General features: G+C 38.3%; 1 protein-coding gene across 1 annotated transcript; it reads left to right on the top strand.

Annotated features, from left to right (window-relative positions):
- Positions 1–702: 702 nt before the first annotated feature.
- On the top strand, positions 703–7,903 carry SIKE1 (suppressor of IKBKE 1). The gene is made up of 5 exons (XM_037038770.1): positions 703–940; positions 1,141–1,246; positions 2,295–2,437; positions 3,633–3,746; positions 5,748–7,903. Exons 1-5 carry the CDS (start codon positions 782–784, stop codon positions 5,847–5,849), a joined length of 624 nt encoding a protein of 207 aa, XP_036894665.1. The 5' UTR covers positions 703–781; the 3' UTR covers positions 5,850–7,903.
- The last annotated feature ends 5,396 nt before the right edge of the window (positions 7,904–13,299 follow it).

Below are 13,299 nucleotides of genomic sequence, written 5' to 3'. Positions count from 1 at the left end.
AGACCTGTGTTCATAGCAGCATTACTCACAAAGGCCAGAAGGTGGGAGCAACCCAAATGTCCATCGATGATGAATAAGCAAAATGTGATTATATATATATATATATATAATATTTTCATCCTTAAAAAGAAGTTGCTATGTGCCTGGATCAATCTTCAGAGCATTATGCTAAATGAAATAAGCCAGTCACGAAGTGACCAATACAATTTGTATGAGTCCACTTACATGAGATTCCTGTCTCTAATAGACAGAAAGTAGAATGGTGATTGCCACGAGCTGGCAGGAGGGTTGAATAAGGAGCTAACGTTTAATGAATACAGAGTTTCAGTTTTGTAAGACGAGTTCCGAGGATGTACTGTGGTGATGGTTGCTGAACACTATGAATGCACTTAATGCTTAACTATACATTTAAAAATGGTTAAGGTGGTGTATTTTACCACAATTTTTAAAATCTAAATTTAAAAAAAGAATAACAATCAACATCAATCAAAACCAATAGGGAAAGGAGAAATCCAGCCACACAGCAAAACCCACCAGGCTGTGGGAACAGAAAGGCAAGGGCGTGGCAAGCGCAGGCCTCCGCCTCCCTGCGGGACCCGGCTGCTGGGAAACAGCGGGTGGGAGCGGGTTGTTCGAGGACGCGGCAGCCACCGCGCAGGCGCATAAGCAGGCCGTCCAGACGCCTTTGAAGCATACCCGGAAGTGACGTCCATGACCGAGACAGGTTCAGAGAGGATCTGAGCTACTCGTCTGAGTAAACAGTGCTGGTCTGGCGGTCGCTATGAGCTGCACCATCGAGAAAATCCTGACAGATGCTAAGACGCTGCTGGAGAGGCTGCGGGAGCACGATGCGGCCGCCGAGTCGCTGGTGGATCAGTCCGCGGCGCTGCACCGGCGGGTGGCAGCTATGCGGGAGGCGGGGACAGCGCTTCCGGAACAGGTCAGGCTGAGGGCAGGGGGTCGCTGCCTCGACGTTCTGGGTACTTGGCGGGTAGGGGGCGAAGTCAAGTGGGACCTCGGCCTGGAAATTATTCCTGGTCTCCAGGACCTTTCTGTCCTGGAGCCCTGACTCCTGCCTCTTCAAGTGGCGTCCGCGGCTGTTTTGTTTGCGCGGCACTTAGTCTGTCTCTGTCCGTCTAGTATCAAGAGGATGCATCGGATATAAAGGACGTGTCCAAATACAAACCTCACATTCTGCTGTCTCAAGAGAATACACAGATTAGAGACTTACAGCAGGAAAACAGAGGTTAGTCAGGCCTTTTGTGTAGTTTTTATGATTTTTCTCATACCCAGTGATGTTTCAAGTGCTTGCGAAACTGCCCACCTGTTCACTAAAGTGCATGTGCTATATGTATTTCTAGGTCAGCATTTTTAGTGATAGAGTTATCCTGTGCTGGCCCAGTAAACTAAAGTTTGTTCCATTACCCTTTTCAAAATTGTCTCGTTGATGTTGTATATATAGGCATCTTGTCAAAAGGGTGCTTAGTAGAGTTGAATTGTTGCCTGGCGTATTTGGGCATTCCCCAGATGGAGGTTTGCATAACAAGAGTTAATATCCTCAAGGGGTTAAAATTTAAAGTTTAAATATTCACATATTCTAAAGTTAAGATTGAAATGGAAGGGCTGAAGTTTATACTTAGGATATATAGTCTTAGGTCCAGTAAGAATGTTATTAACGATAACAGTATGAACAGTCACTTGTATACCAGTTTACAGAGGGCTCCCACGTACAGGGTCTGGCACAAATAACGCCCCTGTTTTATTACAAAATCATAGGCATGTAATTCTGTAATATAATAATATCACACTCAAGCACACCATTTGACATTTTAGGGGAAGTGTTTAAATTAACACTATAAATTATTACACCCATATTATTATCCTACCTACCACACTCAGGCAGGTGTGACCTCTGCCCGACCCTGTGCTTTGCTCCATTGTATTCTTGTGTTTAAGGTAGAGGAGCCAAGTATTGGTTATTACAGTGCAGAGAGGAAATAGACGCAGAGAGGTTAAATGATTTGCTTAAGAGTATTAAGCCAGCAACTTGCAAAACTCAACTCAAACTCATGCCTTCTGTTTACAAACCTCACATTTCTACCAAACTTGCTGCCTCTGCCTAGAAGGTTGTTTCACATTGACCATGCCTGTTGTGTTTTGTGACCTTAAACACTGATTTACAAATTGTGAATCACAGTATCTCATGGAGTGTCATAAAATTCCAACTATGAGAAGTTTGGCTTTGAGAGCTCTCTCTCACACGTCACTGCCAAGTTATTTCATTTTTTTGATAGAGCTATGGATTTCCTTGGAGGAACACCAGGATGCTTTGGAACTCATCATGAGCAAATACCGGAAACAGATGTTACAGTTAATGGTTGCCAAAAAAGCAGTGGATGCTGAACCAGTCCTGAAAGCTCACCAGTCTCACTCTGCAGTAAGAAACTTTGATGAATAGATTCTAAATGAACCGAATTGAAATCTTGACATTGTTTTAGCATGGGTGCCAGTTTTTTTGAAGAGAAGTAAATTGGTTTTCCTTTCATGTTTTTATCACATCCGCTGTTGGTTTTGCTGTAGCTTTGTAAAGATGTGAACAGAAAGAAGGAGTAAGGGGCTGTCAGGTCCTTTAAATTGAGTAGGACCGAGGTTCCTTCCTCTCTTGGCAAGATCTGTTTCCAAAATGTTATTCAGTGTCTTCCACCAAATGCAATGCCGGTTAGTGTCAAAGGTGCTTAATAAATACTTGATTGGTTATTATTGTACATTTCACTAAATGATATGCTCTTGGACATAAGGGATATGAATTCCTCTTTTATCCCTAACATAGTACCCGGCACATAGCAGACAGCAAGGAAATGTTTATTACAGTGAAACACATAATATCATACTCATTAGGAGGGAGAAGTCTGGTTAAATATATATATATATCTATATCTATATCTTTATGGCAAAGATTCTACTGGTTGATTATGATGACCAGGAATGACTCTTATACCTGAGGAGTACTTGATAGTTGTTATATTACATTCACATGTCCTGCATCCTGTAATCCTGGATCCATAAGTTGGTCCCTCACTATTTGCTACAGTGGAATTTATGAAAAATTTCATCTTAGATTCCATGGAAAGCATTTTACTGACTTAACACAAAAGTCTAAAGGAACAGGAGTATTTTAAATATGTGATTGGCTTTCATCTGGAAGAGAAAATAAACTTTATTTTCTTTAGTCTGGAGAAGAAAACTTGAACCTTGAAGGAGACAGATTTTAGTTCCTATGAAAAACTTGTTAAAAGATCATTTCAAAGGTGGAGTAAGGTGGTATGGAATGCAGTAAGGCTTCTTGCCAATAAAAATATTCAAGCCAAAGTTAATAAGTGCTTAGGGATGTTGTCCAACAACCAATGGGTGGTTAGACTAGAATCGATCTTTTGAAAACAAATTATTTGCAGATACCACAAGATAACTTTATCATGGCTTCATGCCTGAGGACTGAGGTTATAGTGAAACTCTTGGGTAACCTCTGTAGCATAGATTTAATGAACTTTTTAACATAATGTACATGTTCTCATGAACTTTGTATCTGTAGAAAAGATGACTTTTTTACCTTTTTTGGTTTTGTATCTTCACAGGAAATTGAGAGTCAGATTGACAGAATCTGTGAAATGGGAGAAGTGATGAGGAAAGCAGTTCAGGTGGATGATGACCAGTTTTGTAAGGTTCAGGAAAAACTAGCCCAGTTAGAGGTAAGATTGTTGCTGTTTTAGGTTCACAGTATTTCAGGGCGCGTTCAGAGTCTGGCAGGTGTGCATTGCTCTCCTGTCACTGCAGTGTATTGGTGTTTTCTGTGTGCTGAAGGCATAAACTTAAAACTCCATACCTTTTTCAAAAAGGGAAATGTAACCAGCAGCAAACAATGAAAATGCCTACTATGTACTGGCTGGAAATTGAGATATCATCTTATCAAAGGGGCTGAGTGTAGACGGGATGAATTACATGTCAGTTAAACATTTCTTGGCGGGGAGGGGAGTATAAATGGGATAAATGGTATTGGAAAAAATACAGAGAGAAAAAGGAACATTTGAATGTCCCCATTTGGTTCTTTTGGCTAGTATCTGTTTATACTATATTCAGCAAACTGTTGTGCAAAATCATGAAAAACATTCCCCTATATTGTTTTCGTGTATGGACTTTGACCAATATTGTGATGTTGGCGTCTGTGTTAATATGGGTAATACTTTAATACAAGTATTAATTATTGGGGGAAAAATAAAAAATAAAATAAAATCTCTCATCTGCCATAAAAAGAAGTCAACATGCCTAAAGTGGATGAAAAGAGATAGCAGTACAGGCATATTATTTAAAATTATAGAAGTAAACACTAAAATAGATAAAAGTATTAACAGTGGTTGCTTTTGAGAAACAAAGCGAAGGGAACTACCCTTTATTTTATAAGGCTTGTAGTTTTGATTTTATGTTTTAAAGCTATTTTCATGTACTATTTTGATTACAATGGAAATAGTTCACAGAGAAAGGCCTGGAGTGTTAGTGCGCCCATAAAATTGTTAGGGAGAAACGTTATTCCAGATGGTTGGAATGCTGCTTATCACCAGAGGCTATCACGGGCCTGCTGAGAAACACCAGAGGAAAAGAAAGTGAGGGTCCCCACTCAGAGGCTGGGGGAAGGTCCTAGCACAGCAGGTCCTCAGATGACTTCATTTCATCCAACCTTGTTTCATTCCAACATTGGTGAGATGCCGCAGGAGCTTAACTCTTCTTTGTACTGTTTAGCCTGTGATGAAGTTGGTTTCTTTAAACGTTGTTCTTGCTTAAAGTCACAGCACCTATAGATGACGTTAAGTGAGAACTTACTGTACTTACATGATATGAAATGGTATATAAATGCCAGGAGAGAGACCCAAAGTACTGGGGAAAGCACTTTGTATGGTAGAAGATTTCATGACCGTAGGCTCTGACTTCTGTTGAAGCCTGAACACTCTATGGTTTAGCAGAATTTCCTGCAGAGAGAGTAAGGATAGAGTGGGGAGTGGCGAGGTCCCAAGGAGGAGTTAGGAGTTATGGAAGCAGTCCTCAGGAAATGTGAGACAAATTTTACTTTTTACTTTAAGTGGAAAAAATATGGGCATTGGATTAAGATCTGAACAATTCCACATCCCAGTTATCTGATTTTGGACAAGTTTTTGGACTTCTCTGAGCCACAGTATCCTCCTCTTAAAGAGATACAGCGTAGGAATAATACCTGCCCGACAGATGGTTGTGAGATAATATGTGTAGGACACCCACATGGTACCTGGTTATGTGGCCAATAAGCAGTTTTTTCTCTTTCTTTCCTTTCTCCAAAACTATGGGCATCTAGGAGGAACTGAGTGTAGTGAAAATATCACCAGGGATTTGAAAGATAAAAGAAACAGTAGTAAAACTTGGGGGAACTGTGAATAGTATGACAAGCAGTGAATTCCTCCAGTGGAGAGGTATCTTGTTCTTTTGTTTGTCTTTTTTGTTGTTGTTTTGTTTTTGTAGTCCTAATAGGTAGCATATAAAAATTGCTCATTAAATATTTGTTCAAAGAATAAATAAGTAGTAGATTAGGAAATTCTTGTTTTGTTTCCTTAAAACTTTAAAAATGAAAATAATATGCTTTCTGTTTCTGGACAAAGTGATGTGTTCTGATGCAGTTTGGAAGTCAAAATGAAATAAACATATACGTTCTTTTTTTTTTTTTCCAGCTTGAAAATAAGGAGCTTCGAGAATTATTGTCCATCAGCAGTGAGTCGCTTCAGGTCCGAAAGGAAGACTCAATGGATACTGCTTCTCAGGCCATCAAATAACATCAGCTGCTGAATGACAGCTGGAGATTGTTTATTAGGAAGGATGTTGTCTATGGAGCCTTGCCCTTTCATTGTCTTGCCTCAGACTCAATTTAGTGTTGATTAAAGAAATCAGGTGGCAGTTTAGAATTGGCAGTCAAAGTTGGCTGTCCACAAAACAGCTTTTGGGGGTGTGTGAGTAAACATACGCACCTAATTTCACCATTCCCTTCTCTAAGAGACAATGTTTAATTTGCATTTCTGGGACCTTGATTTCTATAAACTGGGTTTTCAGTTCATTTTTGTTTTTTTACATCTCTGAATCTTTGAGCATTGTATTATAAGGCAGTGATTTGATTTTACATAGGATAGTAAATCACAGTTATGAAAAAATTTAAAGAGATTAACTTCTTAAATCTATTTGGCATAAACTTGGATTATTTTCCATTTGAGAAAAACAAAATTCTGCAGAACTAGATTGGCAAATTCTCTGATTTGTAATGTCATTCACCTTCTGTGAAGTTGTAAGTCTCTCTGGTGCTAAGAGTTCGCACTTCATGGCCTGTGTCTTTACTCTTAGTTTGAGAGAACCTACTGCTAGTCTCCAGAAAATACTTGAAAATAAGTCGGCTTGCCCTGGCCTGTGTGGCTCAGTTGGCGGGAGCATCGTCCCATAATCAAAATGTTGTGGGTTCAAGTCCCGGTCCAGATGCTTACAGGAGGCAACCAATCAATGCTTCTCTCTCGCATAGGTGTTTCTTTTCTTCTCTCTCTAAAAGCAATGAAAAAATGTCGTCAGGTGAAGATAAAAAAATAGTAAGCTGTTTTTTTCCCAATAGTAGGATAGTTGTATGTTCAAAGAATACTGAAATTTGTCCTGTGTATATGGACATGCACATACACACTTAGTTCAAATGCTAAAAGCTTTTATTTCTTCTCTTAGATACTTGTAATCAATTTTTCAATTTTCTCCTACTAGGAAATCTTAAACTTAGATGGTTTACCTAGTGTGAAGAGCATATAGTAGGTTTATTCACATCTTTGTTCTCAGGTACTACTTTCTACTATTTAATTTAGATGTAACTTCTGTTTATAATTAAGAACCATCCCTTACTTGAAAATCTTTCATTACAAGTACCAATAGTTGGCTTTCGTTTTACATCCACTTTTCACAAGGAAGCAGAGTTCTATCACTTAATGAGAGAGTTACCACATTCACAGTGCTATGGAGACAACCAAGCAGTGTTGAGATTCAAGTGCTGAGTAGTCAGCCAGGCTCATTCATCACCTCATTCCCCCATCTCAGTTTACTCACATTGCTTCATGTTATACTGTCAGGTTAGGTTTGCCCCCCAAAACTGAAACAATGAATGCTAAACCTGTCAATATTTTCTAATAACATTAAGCATCCTAGTGCATGGGAGAAGCACAGTGTTCAAGAGTTCTGTGTTAGTGTTTTGTGTGATGTAAAATTTGTTTTGTACTGCCATAAAAAATTAGTTCCCATTAAAACAACAAGATCTCTCCAAGATATCCTAAAAGCATCTGGTCCCATTAGTAATACTAATGGATTTTGCTTTCAGTGGTCAACTTTAATGAATGTATATATTCTTTTAGAATTTATCAAGTTTCTATTCAAAGTCCTGCATAGAATTGGAAAAAAAAACATGTCTATCCCAAGTGTGGATACCTTTAACTCACTTCCCAAGAGGTGAGTAAACTTTCAGCCCAGCCATTGGCCTTGAAGTATACGCCCTGAGTCCCACCATGTGACATACAATTCCAATTCGGAAGGTAAGTCCCCTGTGCTATTTGTCAGCTGCCAGGGCCACTTTACAGTGAAAGGGGTAGTCAGATGGCCCATTGAAATGAAACATGGTGTTTCTTTATTTGTCTTGGGTTCTTTTAAGTTATTTTTAAAGTGCTTTGTCTCAGGATAGGTCTGTATGCCCACTTTTCCCCTGGCAAATCAAAAGCTTTAAGTATGAGTCTAGCTCTCAGCAGTATACATGGTATAAATTCTGGCTGGTGTTAATGCTTTGAAGATAATGTGTCATTCAAATGCAAAGTGAAAGGATGTTTTTTCACTTTGATTTGTGTAAATACTGTTTGCAGTGGATGGAAGGACTGGACTGGTTTGCAAAATCTCAGGACAAACTTATCTTTCTAATAAAAACCTGATTCAGAAAATGTCAGCTAATTTTAGTCAGTAATGAGTCTAATTATTAGGAAGTGCAAAGGTTTACTTTTCACCTGCACAGCAACCTGTTAAGTAGACAGCGTTTTCATAAATATTTTGTGATTAGCACAATGTAGGCAGCAGTTAACTCTGCAAACAGTTGGTTTTGAAATGGTTTTAGAGATTTCCTCATGATTAGAAATCTAATTATATGATTCCAGATCAAATTATCAAATTGAAACTGAATTTGGAAGTATCTTGAAAATGCTTAAATATTACCGATATTGACTTACATCCCTAGACATGATTTGATTCAAACAGTGAAGGTCTAGTTCAGTGTTCCTCAAAACATGGTTCATCGACCTAGTGAAATTCAAATTTGGAAATGGGATCCAGAATTTTAATTTAACAATTATCCCAGATAACTTCTTTTATAAATATATATATACATATATTTATATATGTGTGTGTGTGTTTGTTTTATTTATTGACCTTTTAGAGAGAGAGAGACATCAGTTGGTTGTTCCATTTATTCATGCATTCATTGGTTGATTCTTGTATGTGCCCTGAGGGGGAGTGGAACCCACAGCCTTGTTGCATTGAGACAATACTGCAACCAACCGAGCTACCCAGCCAGGCGTGTTACATGTTTCTAACTTATTGATTTGAGAGAGAGACATTGATTTGTTGGTGCACTTATTTACACATTCACTGGTTGATACTTGTATGTGCCCTGACCAGGGACCAAAGCTGCAACCTTGGTGTATCAGGATGACGCTCTAACCAACAGCCAACCAGCCAGGGCCCATACAGGGCCCATAGTGTTCTAAGGATACTTAGGATGCTGTACCTTGTGTCACTGTCCAAGAATGCTAAAGAGGCAGAATCTTCAGAGCTTCTATGAAGTACAATTCACTGTACATTTCATAGAGCCTCCTAGAAATACACGTGGAATTGACAGGAGTGGATTTCTGCATTTTCCTAACTCTAGGATTCATTTTTATTTTATTTTTAACATCTCTGAAATTGGGATATGTCTTATATACGTAGGGGTTGTGGTGTGGTTGATTCTACTCATAGGCAAAGTTGGTTTGCATCCCTGGTAGCATGACTGGACAAAGGGCAAGCTCTTGGTATTTCAATCAACAAACTAAGAACCCTTTGAGGAAGGAATAGTTTAGTTGTTTTCTATGAGCTATCCATAACACTTTCTTGTCAGATCAAGAGTGCCAGCCTAAGAACTTGGAGGACAGCTGTATGTTTTCTGTTGCTGTATAATCAGTCACCACAAATTTAGCAGTTTAAAGCAGCATCCATTTATTATTTTGCAGTTCTGTAGGTCAGAAGTCCATGCAGGCTCAGGATTTCACAAAGCTGAAATCAAGGTGTCAAACGAGGCTCTGGATCCTCTCAAACTCATGTGGTTGGCAAAATTCATTTCCCTGCAGGTATTGAACTTGTAGGCCTTCAAGGCCAACAGGAGAGATCACACTTCCGTTATCTCCCACCTCCAGACTCCCTCAAGAGCTCACCTGAGTAGGTTAGGCCTAATCAGAATATTCTCCCTCTGATTAACCCAACTGATTACAGATCTTAAATAAATTTGCAGTAATACCTTTGCCAGAAGGGAGTTAAGAGTGGTATCCTGAAATACCCACAGGTCCAGCCCATGCTCAAGAAGCATGTGCACCAATTCTGTGATTCCCTTGTGTGGTGGGAATCACAATTCTGCCTACCACAGTGACTTTTTGCAGTTTGGAATGAAATCCTGAAGACAACAATGAAACACTCTTAGGAAATGCTGCATTACCAGTATTATTGGTGGGCCAAGAATAATTCTGTATGGAAAATAACCTGCAAATCCATGAGCCAAAAAGAAGCCTGCCTATATATGCTAAAATTATTGGACTAGAGTCTAAGCAGAAAAGGATATTTGCTTAGTGTCTGCATTTGTTTTCTGAAGTTGCCATAACAAGTCACCACAAACTGGATGGCATGAAACAGAAATGTATTTATGTCATCAGTTCTCAGAGCTCTGGGGCTGGAAGTCTGAAATCAAAGTGTTGGTCAGGTGGGTTCATTCTGGAGGTAGGATGGCTTCCATCCCCTCTTAAGCTTCTGGCCATTCTTGGCATGCCTCCACTTCTAGATACATGTCTAGTGCCTGCCTCACTCCCCACGTAGTGTTCTTCCTGTAGGTCTCTTGTCTGAATCTCCCTCTTCTGAGGACACTAGGCACTGGACTGTGGTCTTCCCTAATCCAGCATGACTTCACTCTAACTTGCTTACATCTGCAAAGACCCTATTTCCAAATAAGGCCACGATTCTGATTCTGAGGTTCTGAGTAGATGTGAATTTCGAGAAGACACTATCCAAGCAAGTATGGTCCTGAAGTACCCCCCAAATATTTAGAAATTATAAAGGGAAAAGTTGTAATTTTACTATGAAGAATCCTGGCAGACATCACTGTATCCAACTGATTAAGGTAATGTGACCCAAAAAGGGGGGGGGGGCGGTCTATGGAAAATAACATCACGTGGTGATATGATCCTAAATTCCTAACTGGGCATGTCATGGTGGGTAGTCACGCCTCAGGCACATAACTTCTTTAGTAAAAGGCCTATCTTTGCCTTAAACAAGACGTGTCCATTATTTCTGTGCATCTAGGTTAACACGCTGTTGAAATGCCCCATTTCAGATCCTTCTAAAGCATAACCCTCAAGAGAGCACATAATCTTAACTATCCAGTAATCAAATATCTGCCTTGCTTTCTCCCACCTTCATGTAATCTTTACGTTCCCTAATTTCAAGTACCTGCACACTCATTCTCAAGATCTCTGTTGAGATCTTGCTTCCAGGCACATCCTGTTTGACTTAAATTTTTATAAACTCTACAGGTTTGGACATTCTTATGTCAACAGTAACCAGTAGGACATTTCAACATCATATCCCCCCTGAGGATGCAATGAGTAGGGTATATCACCTCTGTAACATTCTTTCAAATAATGCATAACCTCAATCTAATCAAGGGAAACATCAGACAAAACCAAATTGAGGGACGTTTCCAAAACAACTCACCAATATTGTTCCAAAGCTTCCAGGTCATGAAAGACAAGGAAAGACAGGAATTGTAGGAGGAAGAAAGCTAAAGAGGGTAAGGTCCTAGATTTGACTCTGGGGGAGAAATGGGTATTAGAAAACTAGTGAAACCTGAATATACGTTTTACGCTAGTTAATACTGTGTCAAGGTTAATTTTCTAGTTTGAAAATTGTTCTATGGTTAGGTAAGATCAACATAGTAAACTGGGTCAACAGTTTACGGGAAATTTCCGTACTATTTTTCCAATTCTTTTGTAAGTAACATCTCAAATATGCGTTCCCTGATTAATGAGGCTGAGCATAATTTCAGATGTTTATTTGTACACACTTTTTAAATACAGACATTAAGTCATTTCCTCTTTTTTCCTTTTCTTGAACTTATGTACTAATTCATGATACTAATACATTGTCAGTTTTATATTTTGCAAATATATATTCTAATCTGTTGGCTTATTTTGGGGTTGCCTCTTAGGGGAATTTTTAAAATATAGTCAAATTTATTAAAATATTAAGAAGAATTGGACTTTGCAAAGAAATAGGAATACCCTAACCAACTTACTTTGCTCTTTTTTTTTTTTACTTTATTCACAAAAGAGTGACACATAAAAAGTCCAGGTCTAAATAAGCTTAAAAGAGGTCTTAATAAATATAAAAATTATAAGTAATAAAAATGTCAACATTTTCTTTTTTTAACTCTTTGTCATTTATTTTCTCTTTTATTGTTTATACTACTACAGATGTCCCAACTTCCCCCAACATATTTTCTTATGCTGCATAAATAATGTTTCATACAATCAATACTGTTTCAGATTTAATTGTTATTCATTTAATGAATATTTATTAAGCACTTATTATTATGTCAGTCACTGACCTAGATGTACAGGGTACAATGATGAACCAAAGAGAACTGAAGCTTACACTAATGTTCAGAAGAAGGGCAATAATTAAATCATAAATATGTTAATTTTGGATGGCAATACATTTTTGAAGATGATAAAACAAGCTAATATTTTTTAAAGTGATTGTACTAGTAGGTACTTTAGAAAAGATCTTTGTAAGGATGTAACAGTTGAGCTGAAATCCAAATGAGAAAGTGACAAATACCGAATGTGATGATTTGGGGAAAGAGCATTCCAGGCAAAGGCAACAGTAAATGCAAGGTTCTGAAGTAGAAACAAACTTGCAATGTTCAAGGCACCAAAATAGCAGTGGAACTGAATTAACAGCAAACCAGGGGTTACAAACCTAGTTAGGACTAGGTCATTTTGGATATTGCAGGCCATGGCAAGAGTTTGGATTTTATTCCAAGTGCAACTGGTTTTCACAAAGATCTAATTTAAGGTTACCTAAAAATACTCTTTTGCTTCACCCTTCCCTCTAGCTGATTCCCAGAGCCAAAATCTTACGGTGGTTACTTTTACCGCAGCAGCTTAAAATCCAACTAATTCTAACAGTAAATGCAATGTTGACATTTTTTATAGGGAAGCATGATATAAATTTTTTGCATTCTTATTTAAATTTGGATATTACATAATCATTACTCTTATTTATTTAAATAATGTATTTTAACTGTTTGGAGGCTTGTTAATGAATAAAAAGTTCTGGAGTATCGCCCAGGGTTGGGGTGGCTCAGTGGATTGAGTATTGGCCTGTGAACCAAAGGGACACTGTTTGATTCCCAATCAGGGCACATGCCTGGGTTGCAGTCCAGGCCGCCAGTAGGGGATTCTCAAAAGGCAACCACACATTGATGTTTCTCTCCCTCTTCCCCTGTCTAGAAGTTAAATAAATAAAATCTTTTTTAAAAAAAGTTTTGGAATATAAGCTTCTAGGACTAAATTTTAATTATATACATTTTTTGCAATAATTATTCTCTTCAAAGTTTTTGCTTTAAATTGTTTCCTGTCCCGAAATCTTGAATGTGGATCCTTTACCATCTACTATTACTAAAATTTTATTTCCTTTAACTTCCCTAAATAGGAAGGACATTATGTCAGAATAAAAATAGTCCTTAAAATTGTAAATGAATGTAGCCTTATTTTTTAAAAATCTCTACATTGACCTAATTTTTCTTACGTCACAGAGAACTGACAAAAATGTCATCCATCACTTCTCAAGAAAACCTTATAAGCGTGTAAAGGATGCTTGCTTTTGATTTTCAAATGGATGCCAGAGAAGTGTGTGTATTGAGAT

Source organism: Sturnira hondurensis, unplaced genomic scaffold (genome assembly GCF_014824575.4).
Source record: "Sturnira hondurensis isolate 20B ecotype Veracruz unplaced genomic scaffold, ASM1482457v3 Scaffold0024822, whole genome shotgun sequence".
In the NCBI taxonomy this organism is placed as follows: domain Eukaryota; kingdom Metazoa; phylum Chordata; class Mammalia; order Chiroptera; family Phyllostomidae; genus Sturnira; species Sturnira hondurensis.
The sequence above is the reverse complement of the archived record's forward strand: the minus strand, read 5'-3'. Positions and strand labels throughout refer to the sequence as shown.

Coding starts and splice junctions, on each gene's coding strand:
- SIKE1 (XM_037038770.1), top strand. CDS start 782: ATGAGCTGCACCATCGAGAAAATCCTGACAGATGCTAAGACGCTGCTG. Junction 1,247..2,294: donor CTTACAGCAGGAAAACAGAG/GTTAGTCAGGCC, acceptor TTTTTTTGATAG/AGCTATGGATTTCCTTGGAG. Junction 3,747..5,747: donor AAAAACTAGCCCAGTTAGAG/GTAAGATTGTTG, acceptor TTTTTTTTCCAG/CTTGAAAATAAGGAGCTTCG.